At 38.6% G+C, this 23363-nt stretch overlaps 1 protein-coding gene across 14 annotated transcripts in view; it reads right to left on the bottom strand.

The window, feature by feature from the left end:
- Positions 1–23363, bottom strand: part of LOC104591878 (uncharacterized) — a 135286-nt gene that overhangs the window by 28419 nt on the left and 83504 nt on the right. For 10 of the 14 annotated variants that reach the window (XR_016085525.1, XR_016085527.1, XR_016085526.1 and 7 more), the window contains 3 exons: positions 14033–14143; positions 12822–12896; positions 12570–12731 (listed from right to left, as the gene is read on the bottom strand). Coding sequence is in view for 5 of the 14 variants with exons in the window: in XM_010250959.3 (XP_010249261.1) it covers positions 12570–12731; positions 12822–12896; positions 14033–14143 (348 nt within the window). In the remaining 9 variants the exon portion in view is untranslated. Of the gene's footprint in view, positions 1–12569; positions 12732–12821; positions 12897–14032; positions 14144–23363 lie in introns of those variants that run through there. The other 4 variants (XR_016085532.1, XR_016085529.1, XM_019196782.2 and 1 more) reach the window with 3 other exon arrangements.

Genomic DNA, 23363 nt, shown 5'->3' with positions numbered 1-23363 from the left:
GCAACCCACCGGTTTCTTTCCTTTTGGTGGGTCAACCAGTGCCCAAGTATTATTCTTCAACAGGGCATCCATTTCGACTTGCATTGCATCTTTCCATTCTGGAACTGATAAGGCTTCTTGCACTATTCTTGGAATAGGGACATCGGCAATGGAAGTGAGATAGGACCGGTAAGATGGTGACAGACGATCATAGGATAAGAACTGTGAGATGCTGCAGGAGGGTAAGTGGCAACAGTGAGAGGTATCTCAGTAGGCTCTGGATCTGGAGCCGCAGAAGGAACTGGAGCTGGCCGGGACTGCCGAAGACTAGGATGAACCTGCCTGCATCGCCTGTGATAGACTCTAAACTCCGGCTCCCTCTGACCACCCTCACCACTACAACCTTCATTACCCAGTGGAATAGGTAAAGGAACAGCCACACTTCTACAAACCCCACTTCCACTCTCACTGCTCTCCCCCTGAGGAAAGAAACTCAAAGCAACCCCACTCTCACTGCTCTCCCCCTGAGGAGAAACCCTAGGATAATAGGGTGTCTCCTCAAAGAAGGTGACATCCATGGAGACAAAACGTTTCCCTTAAACCAAATCATAGCAGCAATAACCCTTTTGAGTTTGTGCATAACCAAGGAAAATGCATTTGAAGGCCTTAGGTTCAAACTTGGGATGATGAGGCCCGAGAAGCTGAACGAAACAGGTACAACCAAAGGTTTTAAGGGGAACAATGAACAACTCCTCATCTGGGTATAGAAGGGAAAAGGGGTTCTCATATCAAGGACCCGGGAAGGAACTCAATTAATGAGATAAACTGCCGTGAGGATAGCATCACCCCAGAAGCGAATAGGTACATTGGAGGTAAACATAATGCTTCTAGCCACCTCCAAGATATGCCTATTCTTCCTTTCGGCAACGCCGTTTTGCTGTGGTGTATAAGGGCAAGTGCTCTGGTGAATAACTCCATGGCTAAAATGGTAGGAGGTCAATGGCTGAGCAAAGTATTCCTTTGCATTATCAGATCTAAGGACTTTAATTTTGGTCCCAAACTGAGTGAGAACCATCTGATGGAAGTTTTGGGTCAGAGCAGGAACCTCATCCCGAGAACGCATAAGATAGACCCAAGAAAAACGGGTATGGTCATCAACAAACAGTAGAAAATATCTGTACCCACCCATAGAAGAGATATGATATGGCCCCCAAACATCAGTATGCACAATACAAAAGAGGAATTACTCCTTTTATTACTTAAAGAATAAGAGGTTCTACAATGTTTGGCAAACTCACAACTCTCACACCTCAACTTTGATAACTCAACAGACTCAAATAAAGCAGAAAACAGACTCTTCAAAGACTTAAAAGACAAATGACCTAAGAGGTAACCCAGTTTTCCCCTTGGAAGGTTCTTTCACATCTCCCAAGAGGTAACCCAGTTTTCCCCTTCCTCCAATAGCCATCATGGCTGATTGAGCCCACTCCAAGTAATTTGACCCATCAAATCTCATAGTTGTAATCTGAAACCCGGTTTCAGATACACCACCAAAACTGTTGTTTCCAAAACTACTTTCTCCCTAACCCTTAAACTCCATCTTTGATCAAGAATCAGTGGCTACAAACTGTTAGAGCCACTACTACTGTACCAGGAAACAGAGTAAAACAAGCAGGTCTGAAATCTGATCTGAAACCAACACAAAACTGATCTGAAATCTGATCTGATCCGATCTAAAACCAACCCAAATCTGATCTGAAATCAATCGCCCATCACAGTATATGCAAGAAATCAACTCAAATCTGATCTGAAATCAATCGGCATGCACAGTACCAGGCAGCCTATCAATCTGAGTTGCTATTTTCTGAAATCACTACTATGGGGCCCACTGCTGCGAGAGCAAAATTAGGGTTTCAACTGTAGGTCTGAAGTAAGTGCTCATCTACACTCTCCAAGCAATCCGCACAAGTGGGACTTGTCGTAGGGCAATATGAAACCCTAAAAATTAATCACCTTTAAAGAGGGGGGTTCGGCCCAACAGTCAAACCCTAGAAACAAACTTAAACACAGTTCGACAAGCCAAACCCTAGAAACAAACTTGAACACAGTTCGGCCCCTCTTTCTAGATAAGTCCAACCTATCTTGACTGATTGCAGTCTCTGAAACTCAATAAAAAAAAAACTTACTTATGTACTTCGGTTTACTGTCTTCTAGGGTTACCTGAACCCTAACCTTCGCTGCCTCTTCCTGATTACCAACTCTCTGCAAGCCGCGGCAAGTCTTCAACTGTTGCGAACCTCTTCTGGTAATCTCCAAGATTCAGCCACCGAAAACTTCTTCAAAGCTTCCAGCCCTAGCTAGTCCTCATGTGGTCGGCTGGACTAGACACACATGAGAAGCCCTAGATAGGCTCTGATACCAAGTAGAAGATCAAGACTGTAATCAGTCTTGAATCCTAATAGGTTTTAGGTTTGCAAAACAGAAGAAAAGTGAGAGAAAGGAGAGAGAATAGAAGAGAAACAAGAGAACACAAGTTGTTGAAAGGAGGGACAGATTCTAAAACAAATCTGCCGCCGCCACTCTCTTAATATTTATAGGTTATGTTTAGTACATAATGGAAAGGACACATTTGCCCTTAGTACTTACATAATAAATAAAGTAAATAAAAGCTGAAATAAATAACAACTGAATTAACAAACTGACTCAAACTGACACTGCTATAACTGAAATAAATAACTACGCTGCTGTCCTACGAACACAGTGGGGACCACTGCAGTGGGGCCCACATCAGTGCTCTCTACATTTCCCACTTTATATCCATTCCCATTAACTCCTCGTGTCTTTGGTTGTGTGTGTTTTGTCCACAATCTGAGTCTTGGAATAGACAAGCTAGATGCACGCTCAATTAAATGTGTCTTCCTTGGCTACTCACGGACTAAAAAAGGGTACAAGTGTTATAATCCCATTACCCGAAAGTGCTATGTCTGCCCTGATGTCACCTTTTCTGAGTCTGTCCCCTTCTTCTCAAGTCTTGAAGCACCTTCGTCTCCACCCATACTTCCTCTTCCTCTTCCTGTCAGTGATCCAGTTCCAGATGCTGTTGTTGGAATAGACTCATCACCTCATCCAGTGCAGATCACCACCGAACGACCACCAAACTGGCAAGTGTATACACGTTGGACGACACCAGCCCCTCCTCCAGCTTCTACCTCATCTGCGGATCCTCTCATGGCTCCTATTGTTGAACCTTCAGACCTTGACCTACCCATTGCCTTACGGAAAGGTAAACGCAGTTCTACCCTCAATCCCATTTCCAATTTTGTTTCATTATCTCATCTTTCTACCTCACATCGCCAGTTTGTTTCACTTTTGTACTCTATTTCCATACCTAACAATGTTCAAGAAGCTCTTAGTTCACCTGGGTGGCGGCGGGCAATGGAGGAACTTTCTGCTCTTCAACATACTCAAACATGGGAACTTACTACTCTCCCACCTGGTAAGCATGTTGTGGGCTGTAAATGGGTGTATACTGTGAAATACTTGCCAGATGGTAGTGTGGAGCGTCTGAAGGCCAGACTTGTTGCTAAAGGTTACTCACAGTTGTATGGAGTGGACTACATGGAGACATTCTCTCCGATGGCTAAGATTGGTTCTGTTCGTGTACTAATTTCCCTGGCAGTTATGTATGATTGGCCTCTGTTTCAGCTTGATATAAAGAATGCCTTCCTCCATGGTGATCTTGTGGAGGAGGTATATATGGAGCAACCACTTGGGTTTGTCGCTCAAGGGGAGGATGGTAAGGTATGCAGATTGAAGAAGGCAATTTATGGGTTGAAACAATCGCCGCGTGCTTGGTTCGGGAAGTTCAGTGAAGTGGTGAAGAGTTTTGGAATGAAGCAATGCCAGGTTGATCACTCAGTGTTCAGCTATGACTCAGAAGCTGGGAAGATCCTATTGGTGGTCTATGTGGATGATATTGTCATTGCTGGCAGTGATAAATTGGGGATTGGCAAACTAAAGGTATTTCTGCAAAATCATTTCCAAACAAAAGATCTTGGAACATTAAAATATTTCTTGGGAATAGAAGTTGCCCGATCAAAACAAGGTGTAAATCTATGCCAAAGAAAATATGTTCTTGATCTATTGAAAGAAACAAGATTGTTAGGTGCAAAACCGACTGAGACCCCTATGGAACCAAATGTTAAGTTGAGCAGTGATATAGGAGAAGTATCTGAAGATCCTAGAAGGCATAGACGACTAGTGGGGAAGCTGAACTATTTGACTATCACGATACCTGACATATCCTTTGCAGTCAGTGTGGTGAGCCAATTCATGCAAAACCCTCGTATACCTAACTAGGATGCAGTTCTTAGAATTGTAAGGTATCTGAAAGGAGCTCCAGGCCATGGACTATTGTACAAACCAGGAGGAAAACTTGAAGTAGTGGGGTATACAGATGCAGACTGGGCAGGCTCAGTGAATGATAGAAGATCTACTACAGGCTATTGCACATTCCTTGGAGAAAATCTTGTGACGTGGAAGATTAAAAAGCAGACAGTTGTGGCCAGAAGTAGTGCTGAAGCTGAGTATAGGGCCATGGCACATACTACCTGTGAGTTAGTGTGGTTGAGGAATCTTCTACAAGAAATTGGGTTTCACATGGATAAACCTATGAGACTGTATTGTGACAACCAAGCTGCACTCCATATCTCATCCAATCCTGTATTTCATGAGAGAACAAAGCACATAGAGGTTGATTGCCACTTTGTGAGGGAGAAGGTCCTTGCTGGAGAGATAAACACAGAACATGTGGGCTCGAATGATCAATGGGCAGATTTGTTTACAAAAGCTCTAAGCTCAGGAAAAGTGAACTATCTATGTAACAAGCTGGGATTATATGACATATATTCTCCAGCTTGAGGGGGAGTGTTAAAGTGAGCCGAATAGGGGTAGTTTAGTCATCTCATGTTTGTTAAGTACTTTAATTATGTGGCAGTTTTATTAGAGATACTCTGCCCCACACTTAAGTAGGGCAGTTTAGTCTTTGTAAATGTTATTAGAACCTAATAAACATTAGGGGGTCGAATGAATGGTGAATTAATCAGTTTCGACTAAACCCTCTTGTTCTCTCTTTTCTCTTTTCTTCTTCTTTATCTTCTTCTTCCTTCTCTCCTAGTTCGGGCTACTGTAGCTGCATTCGAAACAGAGATCAAAGATTTAGGCCATCTAAGATACTTTCTTGGAATTGAGGTTGCAAGGTCACAAGAGGGCATTTATATATGTCAAAGGAAGTATGTCCTTGATCTCCTAGAGGAGATAGGTATGATGGGGTGTAGACCTACAGATACTCCAATAGAGCAGAATCATTGTCTACAGGAATCGGTTGGAGAGGACTACCCTGATAAAGAAAGATTCCAAAAGTTGGTAGGAAAATTGATATATCTATCTATTACTCGACCTGATATTGCTTATGCGGTGCATGTTGTCAGTCAGTTCACGCACTCTCCAAAGATTCCTCATATGAAAGCAGTGGAAAGAATCCTCAGGTATTTGAAGACATGCCCGAGAAAAGGAATTTTGTTCAAAAGGCACAATAAAATTGAAATTGAAGCGTATACTGATGTAGATTGGGTTGGTTCTGTTGGAGATAGGAAGTCTACTTCTGGATATTGCACATTTGTTGGAAGGAATTTGGTTACATGGCGAAGTAAAAAGCAGAATGTGGTTGCTAGATCAAGTGCAGAAGCTGAATATCGGGCTATGGATCATGGTGTTGCTGAACTGTTATGGCTTAGGACCCTCCTTGGTAAACTTGGGACAAAGGTTGAGTATCCTCTCAAACTGTATTGTGACAACAAGGCAGCCATCAACATTGCAAATAATCTAGTGCAACATGATAGGACTAAGCATATTGAGATTAACTAACACTTTGTTAGAGAGAGGATTGTCTCGGGTGAACTTTGCATTCCTTATACTCCTAAGATGCAGGTTGCAGATGTTTTGACAAAAGGACTATCTTCAGTGAAGTTCTTAGGCTTACTTGGCAAGCTAAACATGACTTACATACATGCTTAGCTTGAGGGGGAGTATTGGTTCGAGTGGTTAAGTGTTTGTGGGCTTAGTTTATCTTTTATGTTTAAGTTTCTTAGTTTATTATGGGCCTTTAGTTATTGGGCCGAATCCTGTTTTATCTTTCTTTATTATGCCTAGGTGTCCCATCACTAATCAGGGGCATTCTAGTCCTTTTGTGTAATCTATTATTGTGAATATATAAGTTAGCTTCTAGGGCTGGCAGAGACTACTATTGCCGCCCATTCTTAGACCTGTTCTCCTCTCTTCTTCCTCATCTACCGCTGTTCTCCAGTTAACAAGAATGTTGAAAAGCTACTAATAGATAAAAGGTTTGTGTTAAGTTTGGGAACATGAAGAACAGAGAATAAAACAAGGGAGTCAGAGGCTTTGATATTCCCTTTTCTAGAGATGAGAGCAAGAGACCCATCAACAAGGGATATCTTCTCTCTACTAGAGAAGAGCTGATATGAACAAAAGAGACTAGATATGTTGGTCATATGGTATGATACACTAGAATCAATAATCCAAGGGATTTTACAATTACCTGAAGTAATAGCATGATTTGTAGTAGCACAAGTACTTGAGTGAGCAAAGGCAAATGAAGAGGTATAGCCTGAGGAGTTGGAAGCTACAATAGTAGTCTCCAAATGATTAATTATCCTCCCGTACCTTTCAATAAGTGTCCTTAGTATGTTTTGGTTTCTTACAATATTCACATATCACTTCTTTCTTTCCATTCAGTCCCTTTGGCTTTATTCCAACATGTGCAAAATGCTCTGAAGGTGGTCCCTGTACCTGTACTTGTTGCCTACTCTCTTCACTACTCACCATAGAATATGCTTGAAGAAGGGTTACTTCATCTCTAGCCAGAATATTTTGTCTCGTAATGTCAAACTTAGGGTTAAGTCCTGTAAGAAACTCAAACTCTATGTAGACTCAAACACCAACTGTTTCCATAACATCAATCGCCTGCCACAATAACTTCAACATAGAGTGGTAGACAACTACACCCTTCTCCCCTTGTCTCAGATTGTTCACATCATTTTTCAACTTATAGGCTCTTCCAACATTCAATTTGAGAATCTGTTTTTGTGACACTATCCCAAATCTCCTTGGCTGAAGTCATCCAGAGGTAATGCTGACTTGTGTGAGTCTACATAGAGTTGACTAACCACCCAATCACTGTATAGTTCTTCTACATCCATTTTTCATATGTAGGATCAATCTTTGCCGTTTTCTCCTTACTGCCCATGAGATACCCCAGTTTACCTCTACTACAGACATACATCCTTATAGATTGTGCCTAGGCCAAATAATTTGTTCCATCTAGTTTGATTGTAATCACTCCAATCAAAACAGAATCTATGAGACCAACCCCAAACATCGGAATCTGCTTCATCTCACTTCTAGATTGCTCCATTGACCAAACGAGTATCCAAAAACAAAGCTTTTGGTCTTTATAGACCTAACTGAGGTCAGTCCAGTACTAGAGCTTTCCAAACTGCCCTCTTTTGGAGATCAAAAGGAACCCCAAAAGCCTTGAGTGCCACACCCACAATGTCTCTTTAACATGTAACTAGAAACTCTCTAGCAGGCTAGGGTTTTCGGCAAAAATCAGCAACCTCACTTTCTTGGCAATCTACAGCCAGATTCAAACTCTCCAAACCCTCTACCAACTAGGCATAATTCTCTAAACAATCAACATATCTCTGCATACACTCTTCTAATTGAAGGGTGTATGGGAAAAGAAAGAAAAAACAAAAAAAGGGAGGAAGACTTACTCTGATACCAAGATGTGATTTAGTCCAATAAAATTCTGCAAAATAATTTCAGAATTAAGCAAAGAAAGAAAAGGAAGAGGAAGACAACAAGGAAAAGAAGAAGAAGATGAAGAAGGGAGAAAGAAAAAGAGTTCAATTGTCTCATCTTCTACCTCTCTTAACTTTTACTAATCTTACTAAAACTGATCAAATTACAAGTTTGCCCTTATGTGGGCGGCCAGCTCACCAATCTACTTAAAAAACATAAAAAAGGATTAATAGGCTCATAAAGGAAAAGCCCATTAACAAACAAAGCAGCTAGGAAGAACAATAATAAGACAATAATGGGACAAGGCCCATTCGGCCCAATATCTCTACACACACCCCAACAAATCTACTAACCTAAGGATTTCCCCTTCTTCCATATTAAGTCCAACCATTGCTTTAAAACACGGAGGTGTTACACGAGGTGTTCCACTACCTAGAGGCGTGGCGTAGTTAAGAACGTAAAAGGCGTAAGCCTCCCAAACAAGGAGTAAGCCTCCTTAAGAGGAGGGGGGACGAGGAGGAAGGAGGAGGAAGAAGAGGAAGAAAAATCTTGCTTTTCTTTATTTTTAATAAAAATATTTTATATTAAGAAAAATGAAGATGCATAACAATGGTTGAAAAGGGGGGCTGGGGGCCAAGGGGTCCGGGGGCTTAGCCCCTGGCCTACTTTCTTTGCTCTTATCTTTCCTTCCCTTTCCTTTTCTTTCTTTTTTTTTTCTTCTCTTTCTTTCTTTTTCTTCCCCTTCCCTTCCCTATTCTTTCCTTTCCTTTCCTTTCTTTTTTTCTTTCTTTTATTTTTCTATCAAGGCGTTTTGGGGGCGCCTCCAGGCGTATGCCTCCCACGCCTTTTAAAACACTGATTCCAGCTATACAACTTTTCCTCTAGTTGACCCTTAGGCTAGAGACCCATTCAAAATTATCAATCAAACCCTCCAAGTTCCTTAGTAAATCTATTGGATCACACCCTTCACAAAACAAGATTGTGTCATCAGCAAATTAAAGATGGGAGACAACGACCTGATTCCTTCCAACCATCTAGCCTCTAAACAATCCTTGCAGATCTGCCTTAACAATCATTCTACTTAAGACCTCTGCAACCGAAGTAAAAAGGAAAGGGCACAATGGATCTCCCTGCCTAATCCCTCTCTTGGCAGGAAAGAAATCTCTTGCAACTCCATTAATAAGAACTGAATATCGCATTGAGATCACACAACCTTCAATCCATAATCTTCACCTTGCACCAAATCCAGTTCTAGATAGAGCCTCTAGTAGGAAATTGCAATCAACTAAATTATAAGCCTTTTCTAGGTCCAAATTACATATCAGATCCTTCTCACCACCCATCCTTTTCACTATAACACTCTCATTGGCCACCAAGATTTGATCAATAATTTGTCTTCCTTCCACAAAAGCTCCTTAAAATGGAGAGATCACTGAGGGTAAGACCAATTTTACTTACATAACCTTTGAGATAATCTTATAGAGGCTCCCAATCAAACTTATTGGGGTATAATCCTTTGGGGTCCTTGACTCCTTTGGCACCAAGGAAATAAAAGTGGCATTAGTCCATGGAGAGATCTCTCCTTCAAGATGGAATTCCTCAAACACTACAGAGGTCATCTTTCAAAATCTCCCAACACTCGGGGAAAAAAAAAAAACCATGGAAAAACCATCCGGTCCAGAGGCTTTAGACCTTTCCATTGAAAAGATTGCTTTCTTAATCTCCTTAATCGAATTTTTGTTTTTAAATTTGAGATTGCTTTTCTGAGATTCTATCCCAATCCAAGTCTGGGAGAGTTAAGTTTGTTCCCCTTGAGGCTAAGAATATCTCCTTGAAATGATTCACAAAAATCCTAATGATCTCTCATTCTTCCTTTATTTCTTGACCCTCCACTTTTACAGTAGAGATGGTGTTTTTCCTTCTTCCATTTGCAAGTGAGTGAAAAATTTTTGAGTTTCCATCCCCTTCTAATAGCCACTTACATTTGGACTTTTGTCTCCAACTGGTTTCTCCTTTCCTCACGGTCTCTTCTAGATTTAATTTCAGACCCCATCTTTCCACTCTATCCTCCTCTATCAACAACCCTTGAGATTCTCTTGCATCCAAGACTTCAATCCTTGAACATATAGATTCCAGAGTTTCTTCTAATCTTCCAAATTATTCTTTGTTCAACACTTTTATTTTCTCTTTCAGCCTTTTTAGTTTTCTAGAGAAACTTACAACTTTCCTCCTTTCCAAAGGCCCACACTCCCCCACCACTCTCTAACCTTCTTCTTAAAAGAGGGATCTTCCAACCATATGTTCTCAAATCTGAAGTGCAAGGGGCCTCCAAAATTAGATTCTTTTCTCAATACAAATGGGACAATGATCTGAAGTGACTCTGGGAAAGGCTCAAGAGGCCAAGGTCCCCCACAAAGCATCCCAATCAACTGAAAAGAGGAATCTGTCTAACTTGGAGCAAGTTGGGGGAGGCTTACTCCTCCTTGTGTTCGGGAGGCTTACGCCTCTTACATTCTGAACTATGCCTCATGCCTCTAGGTAGTGGAATGTCTCGTAGGGCTGCAAGTCGGGCCGGGTTAGCTCGGGTTGAGGCCAACCCTAGCCCAACCCTAACCCTAACCCTAACTAAATTCTTTCAACCCTAACCCAACCCGAAGTTAATTTCGGGTTGGGCCCAACCCAACCTTCTTCCCATCCCTTAAAATCTCATATAATTTCTCAATTTTAGATCTTAACTCAACTCTCACTACATATATTAGTCCTATGTTTCATTGATACTTGTTTGTTGACATTTTTTTTTGTTCTTTCGGTACAAAATTCAGAAAAACAAGTGGCAGAAATGACTATAGTTTATTATGAGTTATGACTTATGGTAGATCTTTCTTAGGCGGCAAACAACATAGAGGAGATGAAGAATAAAATTTTCAAAAAACATAAAATAATGTTATTAAGGTTTTAGTCTTTCTTATTAGAATTAAGTGAAGTGATTATCTTAAAAGAAATACATGATACTATATGGTGGGGGCTATACAAATATCATGCATCTAAACAAATCAATGTATGTTATATATTACATATAACATATATTTATATATGACATGTACTATAGAGTCAGGTTCGGGTTGGATCGGGTTGGCTAAGGGGTCAACCCTAACCAAACCCGAAGTAAAGTCGGGTTAATGAATTTCAACCCTAACCCTAACCCAAACATCAACCCGACCCAACCCAATTGGGTTGGGTTAGGGTTGGGTTCGGGCCAACCCGGCCCAAGTTGCAGCCTTATATGTCTCGCATCATGCCTCCACATTTTAAAACATTGGCCCTGATTTGGATTATTTGATTCCCTGAGTACCACATTAAAGTCACCTCCCAAACACCATGGACCTTCCCATAAACCTCTAATGGTTAATAATTCCTCCCAGAAGGATTTTCTATCTCTATAAGAATTGGGACCATAGACATTCTCCCATTCTCTCCCATCAATGGATCTTTTGATTTTGATAGATACTGAAAATTGGCCTATGAGTTCCTCCAAATATTCTCTTTCCTTATTTTTCCACATTGTGAGAATTCTCCCAGAGGATCCCCAAGAGGGGGCAAAAGTCCAATTGAGACCCCTACACCCTTAGATACTTCTAATCCATCTTCTATCTATTTCTGACAGCTTAGTCTCTTGAAACATAACTAAGCCGGGCCTTTCTTTCCTGAGGGCACTCCTGAATTCTGTTGTTCTTCAGATCAGTCCTGATTTTCTTTTAAATTTATATACCCTTGGTTCAAAGCTATATGGTTGGGGCATTTTGCAAAGTGCAAATTTCACAAGTTTCTTCTCGTATTTGTTCAACTCATGTACTCATTTTAGCTAGAAACAATGAAAAGAAGCTGGTTACTTGAGTGAAACCTAGAGGCTATGTATGACAGATAGATTGACAACAGAACTTTATTGGACCATGTGATAGATCTCCTGACATTTTGTTGATTTGTGTATCAATGCATCCCCATTATTAGAACTATGATAGCACTTCAGGAGGGATACACAACCTGAGCTTGAAACAACTGGCGTTATGTGTAGAGATAATGGGCTGAATGGGCCTTAGTTTCTTTGTTTTTCTTTATGTTTATGACTTGTGTTAGTAGGTAGTGGGCCTTAGTTATGGGCTTGTTTTCTCTTTTTTTATTGTTGTCTTTAGTGTTGGACGCCCCACTAAGGGCACTCATTTAATTGCCCTTATTTTAACAACAAAAGAATAAAAGAGATCATTGGGGGCTGAAGAGAGGTTAAGAACTATTCTCTCTTTTTCTTCATTTTCTTCCATCTTCATCCTCCATCACTTCTCTCTTCAATCTGCTTCTTTTCTCCTGTTTCTTTTCTTTTAATTCAGATTATTGTAGGTGTGATTTACAACTTTATGTAACGCATGCACTAGATAAAATCTGTATAAAGTGCAATCATGCCTTTACTAAAATATGCTTATGCAGTCCAAAATGACAAAAAACATATTGCCACCCCAAGTAAGACAAACATCTAGCTCTTTATGTCAGTTTAGAAGACAATCATCAGTTATACCAAATTACCAATACCCTTAAACGCAGTCACAAATAACAGAAATCATATAGACTACAAGGAAGATTTAACCCATCAGTAAATCTACTTATAGACCACTAAATCTAGAGCCATCCAGGTCTGAACTCTGAAGAATTAAATTTACCTGTGAGATTGTCACAACAAATGCACATCTGCTTAGAAAATCAGGAGGGTCTTCTGAAATATAAAGGCTTTGAAGAGGTAAGCAAAAGCCACAGAGCATTCCTTGCTTGCTCAGTTCATGGAGGAAGAGTTCTCCCATTCCATCATTCTCCTTTTTGATGCCCTGTATTATTACTTGTATGTAGTGGTTATTGATTGAAAAGAATGTAAGCATACAATTTCAAGTCATCATTGTATTCTTTCATTAGTTTACCTTGAGTTTTTCTCTTTGAGAGGAAACTGAAGCAATCATACTGCCTACTGCTGAAGAAATTAAACTTGCTTTCACCTGGCATATCATATCCTTTATTTTATATCCAAGTCTTTGAATTAAACTATTAAGTAAAAAATATAACTGAAAACAAAGTGGGATTATTAGCTAACAAATGGAAATTTGATCATTCCAACTAATTGAACTAAGCTAATTGAGGAACATGGTACCTTCTCTTCTGCAAGGACCCCTCAACTATTAGCCCAAAATCCCATATGCCAAATTACTTCTATGTTCATAATTTTAGCTCTAGACAAGGTTCTATTTGCCAAGTTTCTCCAAGCATGCATACGTGATGAATAGATTTATATAACCACAAGTAATGAATGTATCTACCAAAATATCTATACTATCGGAAATTTTAACGTATTAACTCACTTTAACTCAATTTTGAGAAACACAATGTGGATACACAAGAAATTAAATGAAATTTTCATATAAGGCCTTAAGGAAAACTTGTTAATTATTGTTTTGTTTTCTGATTGATAATAAAGTCAAAGAATGTTTTTAAACATAAAGGAATGATGTGAAGTGTTCCCCTATCCTAAGGGTGAGGTGTAAACTAGAATGCAAAAGGGTTAAGCCCCTCAAGCATTGGTTTTTTAATTAATAAAACTTACAAATAAAATAAAATAAATAGGAAAAAAGAGTAAATTTCAAGAAAAGGGGGGAAATAAGGAACATCAGAAAAAAAAAATCACATTTGCAATTTCTAACGGCAAAGCATCACGTTCAAATATAGACACTGATAACCAAACATGATAATCTCCTATAATGGTAAAGAGCAATGCCATTCGCAGTCCTCCAAAATTTAATAAAGCTATTGTTGTACAGAGAAAAATATACCTCAAATACAAATAAATATGTAAGTATTAATACAATCTAGGTAGACCCAAGTTGATATATCAAAGCAAATATATCAATGGAAGATAATATTTATACTAATTAATTAGATTTAAAACTTCCAAAGACTCCAGGTAAAATCAAATTTCTAAAGATACAATATCTGTGTTTGCTCCAGCTTAACAAAATTGAGATGATAATAAAATTTGGAATTCTTCACAAACAAGTAACTTAGACTGAACAATTAAATTTTTTTTCAAATCTCTTACATGCTGAATAAGAAAGGTTTCAACAAATTTCAACATAATTACCTTACATGCTGATTTCAACTTCAATGTAATTAGACATCTCAATATCTGCAGTTGTCCAATACAGGCAAGAGACTCAACCCATGGTTCCCATAATGTTTCAACAAATTTGGCCTGACCAACAAACAAAACAAATTAGTGTAGTGCAAATTGGACCATACTTGTAACACAGCTAAGTAAATTTCTATATGTGAAATTGAGAGTGGTAAGGTGAAATTGGTAATTTAATCACAGACTGAGAGTTTCAAACTAACATCTTGATGTGATAAGGAAATACTAGTCTACATTATTTTTCTATAATAGAATAAAGAAACTTTTTTATTAGATGGAGGATACTAATAAGAAAGGTTTTAGAGAACCCTCCCCAAATAAATGCCTAGGTGCGGCCACGCAAGATTTCCCTAGAAGATAAACAATACGCTAGATCTCATATCAAACCATAGGACCTTATTGGCACTTCATCGAAGGTAGTGTCCCATTGTGATTAGGAATGACAATAGGGCGGGGATCATATTCCCTGTCCCTGACCCCGATTCTGAAATTAACCCCCGTGTCGTGCTGGGCTAGGGGTTTGAGATCCACGAGCCGAGCGCGACCCGCCCGGAATATAGCCGTTGCCCCCCCCCCGCAACGGCTAGTTTCAGCTTTTTGGGGGGGTGGGTTTACAGAAATGCCCCCTCAACAACTATAAACAGCCATATTAGGGGGGTATTTATGTATTTTGCTTATGGGGGGTTGAAAAAATGACATAAATGCTCCCCTAACAGGTATATAACAACTAGTTTAGGGGGGCTTTTTGGGTAAAGTTATAAATAACTTTACAATGACCAAAATATCCCTCCCAACAACTAAATAACAACTAGTTTTTTGGGTATGTTGGGCAATTGAATTATGTTCAATTCCTATAAATAGCCCTATCCTCCACCAATCTCATCACACCAATTCAACAATTGTCTTAATCTCTTATCTCTCTCTATCATACTCATACATTCTCAATTCTCTGCAATCTGAGTAATTCTAATTAGCTCATTGTCAGATTCTGCATTCTCCAATTCTCAAGTCTCAACTTTATTAAAGTTTCAACTTTCAACAAGAAGAAGGCTTGCTCAACCAGCTCAAGTATCTCAATTTGGGAGGCTTAGATGTTGAAAGGCTTCAACCGTTGAAATCAAGTTGGGATTTTGAACTGGCAATCCGGGTAAGTTGAAATAGATTAATTTTTATCTTTTTAGAATTAAAAAAAAAGGCCGGTTCTTCCGAAAACCAATTCCCCAACATGTTCACCATTGATGATATTCAATTGCATCATGATAGTGTTAGCACTGATCCGATTGATATCAATGGAAGTGGAACTTTCACCCCTAGTACTGATACTAGGGGAAAAAGGAAGGCCTCTAAGTTGAGTAGCTCGGTTTGGAAAATTTTCAAAGTAGAGGATATTGGGGGGAAGGGGAAAATGGCAGTTTGCCAAAAATGTAGGAAGGACTTTAGTTATTGTAGCAAGGGTGGTATGGGTCATTTGAGCAAACATCTGCTCACACATGAGAAGAAAGAAGATGAAGGGAGAGAAGCAACTCAAACACAAATTGGGAGGGGGAGTAGTTTTGGTACTTTTAAATATTCACAAGAAAAAATGAGACAAGAATTAGCTGAGTATATTGTACATGCAGAACAACCATTTATATTAGCTAAAGATCCAAAGCTTGAAAAATGGTTGCACAATTCTGTAAACCCACAATATAAAAATGTTTCTAGGAATACTATTAGGTCGGATGCTTTAAAAACTTTTTATTCATATAAATAAAATTTAATTTCTTTGTTATCAAATCTTAATTCTAAAGTTGCAATTACTTCGGATGTTTGGAGATCCAAATTTAATATAAGTTATATTTGTGTTACCGGGCCCTTTCATTGATGAAAATTGACTTTTGAATAAAAGAATTTTAAGTTTTACTAGGCTTGAAAGGCCACATACTGGCCCAACTATTGCTGCAAGTAATTTAAATACTTTGCATGCTTATGGATTATTTTCTATTAGTTTTGATAATGCCAGCAATAATAATTCTGCAATAAATATTTTAAAATCTCAATTAAGACCATGCTTAAATGGTAAATTATCTCATATTAAATGTGCATGTCACATCTTAAATTTATGTATTCAAGATGCCTTGAATATTATTTCTACTCATATTTCTAAAATTAGAAATTTTATTATATATATTAAAATTTCAGGGGCAAGAAAACAATAATTTAAATATTTATGTCAAAATTATGGTTTAAAATATAAACATTTTATATTATATGTAAAACATAGGTGGAATTCTACCTATGCTATGTTAGAAAGTTGTATTTCTCATAAACAAATTCTTACTAATTTTTATAATTCAAAAATGCCTAATGATATGATAGTTGAGGAAGACTGGGAAATGGCAGTCTGTATAAGAGATTTCTTAAAACATTTTTATGATGCAACAAATGAATTATCAGGAATTTATTATCCAACTAGTTGTAATTTACCTTATCAATTAATGGTAATTAGTGCTTGTTTTGCAAAATATAGAAATAATCCACAATTTCAATGTATTGTTAAAATAATGGAAAATAAAATTTAAAAATATTGGGAGAACATTTCTCCCTTTTATTGTTTAGCTACAATATTAGACCCTAGGATTAGGAAAGATGGTTTAGATATTATTTATCAAAAAAAAAAAAGATGGTTTAGATATTTTACTTGAATCATATTGTGAAAATATGAATATTGATATAGGAAATAAAAAAGAAGAAATTAATAATTTGTTATTTGAAATGTATAGTTTATATGAATCTGAAGTTGTAGGAAATATTCCTACAACTTGTACAGCATCTTCTACTTCTGACCTTGAGCCCAGTAGTAGAATAGAAACTTTTTTTATTTAATAAGTAGAAGGCAGAAATCTGCTACTTCTACAAGTTCATTTACTGAACTTAATTTTTATTTACAAGCAATTTTTTCTAATTTAGGTGAAGGATCAAATAATTTTGATATTTTAGCCTGGGGGAGTGAACATTTGAAAAATTATCAATTCTCGCCGCCATTGCACGTGATCTACTAACCCCTCCGGTGTCTACAGTTCCACCGGAGTCTTGTTTTAGTGAAGGTACCAGGGTGTTGGATGACAAGAGAAGCTGCATGAACAATGAAAGCATAGAGATGTGCATCTATTTCAAGGATTGGCTATGCAGAAGATAGATTATAAGGCAAAGGAGGACATGATACTATACCAGATATTTCACCTGAAGCAGATGATGAAAGTCATGATTCGTGAAGTTGACTACTTGTATTGAATTTTTTATTTTTTCAAATTATGGTAATTTTTTTTTTAATTTTTTTTTATTTATTTGATTTTTTTTACTTTTTTAACAATGTAATTTTGTATTTCCAATTTGCAACTATATTGTATTTTTTTTATATTTTATTAATTTATTCCATTTTCATATTTTATTCATCTAAGTATCCAATGATCCAATCATTGTATTTGTAATTTGTACCATTCAAATTTAAATGAAATAAAACTCCTATTTTTCTTCCAATTTGTTATTGCATCATTCTTATTTCAATTTGGTTAAGTATTTTATTTCCATTTATGTGTTAGATAACTTAGATTTCTCATTTCTTAATTTTTTAAATAGTTCCAAATTCCCAAAGTTCAAAGAAAAGTTAAATATTTTAGTTTTACAATTTTACTTAGAAAAGAAATCAAAATTTACAAAAAAACAAAAGAATAAAAAAATAAAAAAAAGCAGTGTAGCCCGATTCAGCCTAAGTCCCAAGGCTGCCCTGTGGCCCAGCACGGCACGACCTGTAGTCTGGCCCGGCCCAGGCCCACAGCACGACACGGCATGGGCCCACATGGGCCTGGACTGTGGGCCATACCAGGCCGACCCCCAAACTTTCCACCGGGGAGGGCGACACGGCCCATGACGACCCATGGGCCAGCACGGCATGGCCCGCCTTTTGCACGAGCTATGTCGTGACGGCCTGGCACGACCCACTTTACAACTCTACCCCATCCCCGTCCCCAATCCCCGCCAAGGTAAAAATTTGTCCTCCATCCCCGATCCCCAACGGGGATGGGTTCCTCGTAGGGACCCGAATCCCCAAAATTATTTTAGATATCAGTATTTTAAAAGAAATAAAAATTTTAAATTATAAATAATGTTTTAAATATATTTTGATATATATATAATATAAATAATATAATAATATATATTTAACATATATATATATGTATGCATGTATGTATGTATGTATGTATGTATATATGTATAAATATGTATGTATATACATAATCGGGGTTGGGGCGGGGTGGGGGCCTTAATCCCCACCCCCGACCCCGACCCCTATCAGGGGTTCCTATTAATCCTCGTCCCCGTCCCCGTCCCCATCCCTGACCCCATTAGGTCGGGGAAGTCGGGTCCCCATCGGGAATGGGGAAAATTGCCATCCCTAATCGTGATTAAGATATTTGTAGAGTCTCGAGACAACTGGAATAGAAGAGGTAAGAGATATAGAAACAGGCAGCATATGATCATCATAATCAGACAGTTATTGAATGTGCAAAAAATGGCTTTCAAGAGTATGAGGTGGAGATGACTTGGTTGAAGTAAATGTCACGGATGTAAATTTTAGTTTTAAGAAGAGTTCCGATGTGGACAGCACAGGTGATCATGAAAGAATGGTAGTTTTTAATAGAAAAGTTTTAACAGATTGAAGAGGGGCTTATTTGGGATTGAACCGAATAAGAAAGTGAAGAAAATTAGGAAAGGTAATAAGGAAAGTTAAAAGCTTTTACAACAGGGGATTTGGAGGAGTAGGTCCATTCTCTTAGTTGCGGGTGTTTCTTTGTTTCAGTAGAAAGTGTTGAGGAAATGACCACTGTTTGGAGAAAACATGTGTTGCTAGGGGTTGAGATATTTTTAATTTGTATCTGTTTCTTTTTCTTTTGGCTGGGATTCTTTTATCTTGGGGTGTTCTGTTGGGGATTGGGTTTGTAACATCTGTTTTGAGGGAATTTCTTCTGTTTCCAGGTTATCTCTCATCTTAAAAAAAAATGTTTTTTAATATAAAAATTGCAATGGATGGTGTAGTTTGGAATTTACGGAAGCAAAAATTTTCCATTCTTGAGTGACTTCTCTTAGATTGATTATGCTGCTTTAGTTCTTTTTATCCTTTCCAAGGCGACTTGGTTTGGTCTCTAAGAGTTATAAGACCTTTTCCAAGTATAAGACCAAGGAAATGAAAATATAATATATAAGAAAAACTAACAACAATTATTAATTAGTAGGTGAGAACAAGAGGTGTTTCGCACCATTGCATTTCATGAGCATTCTGTTTTAGGAGTGGCTACATTAGCATTTAGGCAGAATTGGGAACAGATCTTGTTTGGTAGAGCCAATTCATGCAAAAACATCGGTGCAAGGTTGAAGATTTTGGTGGGCAGGACTAGGAGAATGTATGGATTTCAAAAGACTACGACTTTGAGGCAAAACGAAAAGGTGGACTTCGAGGCTGTTGATGTTCTTTGAGAAGGCCGGAGGAGTCACTTGCTGCTGCTGGTTCACCGTTGCATCAAGTGGAGAACATGAACGGTGGGAGGGAGAAAAGAACGCGCGTCTTTAATTAAGGGTATTTTGGACTTTCAGCCAGGTCTGAAACGCGTTTGAGCAAGTTCAGCGCCTGGCCTGGGTCTTATTACTTCAGATCTGAAAATTTATTTCAAACCCAAATTCAGATACACTCCAAAACACCCCTGGCGTCTGAAAAGCAACATTTTCAGATTTCAGAGGTCTGAAAAGTGTTATCAAATGCCACCTTAGTCGACTGTTTCATTGGGGGAATGAGAGAGGAAATAAGGTTAGAGGTTAAGACTATGCAACCTATACTCTACTTCATCTAAAGATCAATCAACCACAGACTACTTCTTACTCCTCCAAGAGACAATATTTCCATCAACGATGGCATAGTAATCTGATGTGTATCTTCTATCATCTATACTACCTGCCCAATCAGCATTTGTATAGGCCTCTAACTTCATATTACCATGCTTAGCAAAGAATATACCCTTCCCATGAGTTCCCTTGAGATAACATAGCACCCTTTTTTTAGCATTCATATGTGTCTCTAGGGTCATACATAAACTGGATAATCACACTCACAACATAAGAAATGTCTGGCCGTGTCATGCAAAGGTATAGAAGCTTCCTCGGCAATCTCTAAAATACTCCCTTGTCGGTCAAGAGCTCTCCATCATCAGTCAAGAGCTTATGATTCACATCAATAGGAGTGGAAGCAGGTTTCGCACCAAGCTTCCTAGTCTTAGTGAGAAGATCCATCACATATTTTCGTTGGGAGATGAAAAATCCTTCTTCAGATCTAACAACCTCAATGCCAAAGAAATAACGCAACTCTCCCAAATCTTTAATCTCAAATCCTTCATCACATATTTTCGTTGCATGAATTTCATGTGTATCACTGCATGTAAACAACAATGTTATCCACATATACAATGATAAAGTTGACCTAAGAACCTTTCCTCTTCACGAATAAAGTATGGTCTGACCGAGTCTAACTATAACCAAATTGAACAAGAGCAGTCCAGAATCTATCAAACCAAGTACAAGGAGATTGTTTAAGTCCATAAAGAGATTTCTTATATTTAAATACCTTACCATGCATCTACCATACATTCCAAGGGGAAGGGACATATGCACCTCTTCAGTCAAATTCCCATTCAAGAAGGGATTCTTGACGTCAAACTAGTAAATAGGCCAATCATAGATTAGTACTAAAGACACCAAAGTTCTCACAGAAGTCATCTTAGCCACTGGAGAGAAGATCTCCATATAATCAATCCCATAAAATTGAGTAAAACCCATGGCAACAAGGCAGGCTTTATACCTCTCAATTTGACCATCAGCATGATACTTTATAGAGTAAACCCATTACAGTCAATAGGCTCCTTCCTAGTAGGTAGATACAATATCCCAATTATTGTTCTTACAAAGTGCTTCTATCTAAGTCCTCCATTATGGCTTAGACAAGGCTTCTCATACATTATTAGGAACAAGTTGGGCTGAAATGGAAGCTATGATGGCAAAGTAGAAAGGGGGCAACAAACTGTAAGCTAGGAAGGAATAATAGCAATACATTTCCTTTTACCTTTTCTTACTACACTGGGTAGGTCAAGGTCTGGGAACAAAGGTACTGCTGATGGTTGTATAAGACCTGTTGAAGATTAATCAGTTTTATGATGTTTTTTTGAGTAGATGTTTTATGTTAGTTGTTAGATAGGAGGTGGCGACCATAGTAGTTATGTGAGTCCAAAATTATATTATGTTTTTTAGTGTTATATATGCTGTTTTATGTTTTGCCGCCCTATACGGGCATAGTTGTCTTTGTACTGTTCTATTATTTTTAGTATAAATAACAAGTGAAGGGGGTGGCCAGATTATTGCTCTCTTTTCTTTTCAACTTCTCTTCTCTTCTTCTCCTTCTCTCTTCCTTCTCTCTTCAAAAAACTACTTTTCTTTCATATTTTTTAATTCAACAGATTTCTACTTGGTATCAGAGCATCGACTAGGGTTTCTTCAAACATTCTCATGCAGCCCTAGATCAGCTGACTGCATGAAGTAGTAAAGGGCTGATCGATCTGCTATAGATTTCCCAATTCTTGGATTTTTTGGTGGAATCTAGTCATCAGGAAGGTGATCTACTGTGCAGCATCAAAATCAGGAAGAACTAGAGTACGGGGAAGAGTCCCAAAAAAGTTGGACTCTTTGTTTTTATTTGATCTTGGGCGCCCAGGTATTCTTAGTTTTCTTTTGATTTTCTAAAGAGGGCGGTTGGTTTCTAGAATTTTCTAAGCCTCCCGGAGTGATCGATTCACTCTTCTCTCTATTGGGAGGCGTGGGGAGGAGAGAGATTTCTCTCCAGCTAGGGTTTTCTTCTTCCGGAAGGGTTGTTTTCTGTGTGTGATATTAAATTATTTTTTGAAGGTCTCCAATCTACTTTTTCTTACTGTTGAACTGTTTGAAGTAAGATGGAGAGTTGGAATACCGAGATGAAATCTACCGGTACTATGGGACTGGGTGTTGGAGGTAATAGTGATATTTTTGGGTCTGGGATCATTACTACAATAAAACTTGATGGTACAAATTATTTGGAGTGGGCACAATCAGCTAAGATGGCTATTGGTGCCCGTGGAAAATTAGGGTATCTCATTGGGGAGGAGAAGAAACCTGATACAAACTCTTCCCGATGGGTGCAGGAGAATTACATGCTAATGTCTTGGCTGTGTAATTCTATGTTACCTCATATTGCAAAAAATTTCCTATGGGCTAATACTACTAAGGAGATTTGGGATGGAGTGACTGAAACCTACTCTCAAAAGCAAAATGAAGCCAAAGCCTATCAGTTAAGAAATCAGGTAATAAGTATGAAACAGGGAGAAAAACCTCTTGTTGTGTATTTCTCCATGCTGAAATAGATCACTTAAAAACTATGGTATGGGAAAGTGTAAATGATGCAACAACTTATCACAGACTGGTAGAGAGGAATGGGGTTTTTGAGTTCTTGGCAGGGCTGAACCCTGAATTTGACATTTCTAGGCAGCATATTCTTTCTAGGGAGGATGTGACACTCTCTTAGGCCTATGCCTTGTCTCTGGAGAGGAGAGTAGGAGGAATGCAATGCTGAGACAGCCTGGGATTGACCAGTCGGCTATGGTTGGTACAACAAAACCTAAGACGAATGGAGACAGGGGGAGTAGAGAAACTAGAAGGGAAGATAAGAAGGACTTGGTGTGTGATTATTGCAAGAAGCCTAAGCATACTAGGGACACTTGTTGGAAGCTTCACCCAAATCTTATGCCTGCTCGGATATAAAACAAGAAGGGAAATTTAAATGTAGTTACTACAGGAGACTCTTCAGCCCCTCTTTCCCAAATTGATTGGAAATCCATTGCAGTAGCAACAATGAGAACAGAATTGGAGAGGTTTGGACAGCTTATGAGTAAGAAAGATTCACCTAGCTCTAGCCTTCCAGATGGACAGCAAAATGCAGGAGCCAACTACACCACTTCCTTTGCGCATACAAGTAGTTGATATGCAACTGCAAATCTTGCATCCACTTCAGGTAAGGAGGGACCTCTATGGATTATAGGCTCAAGAGCATCTGAGCACATGACTAATGCCCCAACCCTTTTCAGTTCCTATTAGTTGTGCTCTGGTAGAGACAGAGTGTCTACAGTAGATGGTTCACATATGCCCATTGCTGGGAAGGGGACAGTTAGAGTGA

This window comes from Nelumbo nucifera, chromosome 4 (genome assembly GCF_055504915.1).
Source record: "Nelumbo nucifera cultivar China Antique chromosome 4, China Antique-T2T, whole genome shotgun sequence".
Lineage (NCBI taxonomy): Eukaryota > Viridiplantae > Streptophyta > Magnoliopsida > Proteales > Nelumbonaceae > Nelumbo > Nelumbo nucifera.
The sequence above is the reverse complement of the archived record's forward strand: the minus strand, read 5'-3'. Positions and strand labels throughout refer to the sequence as shown.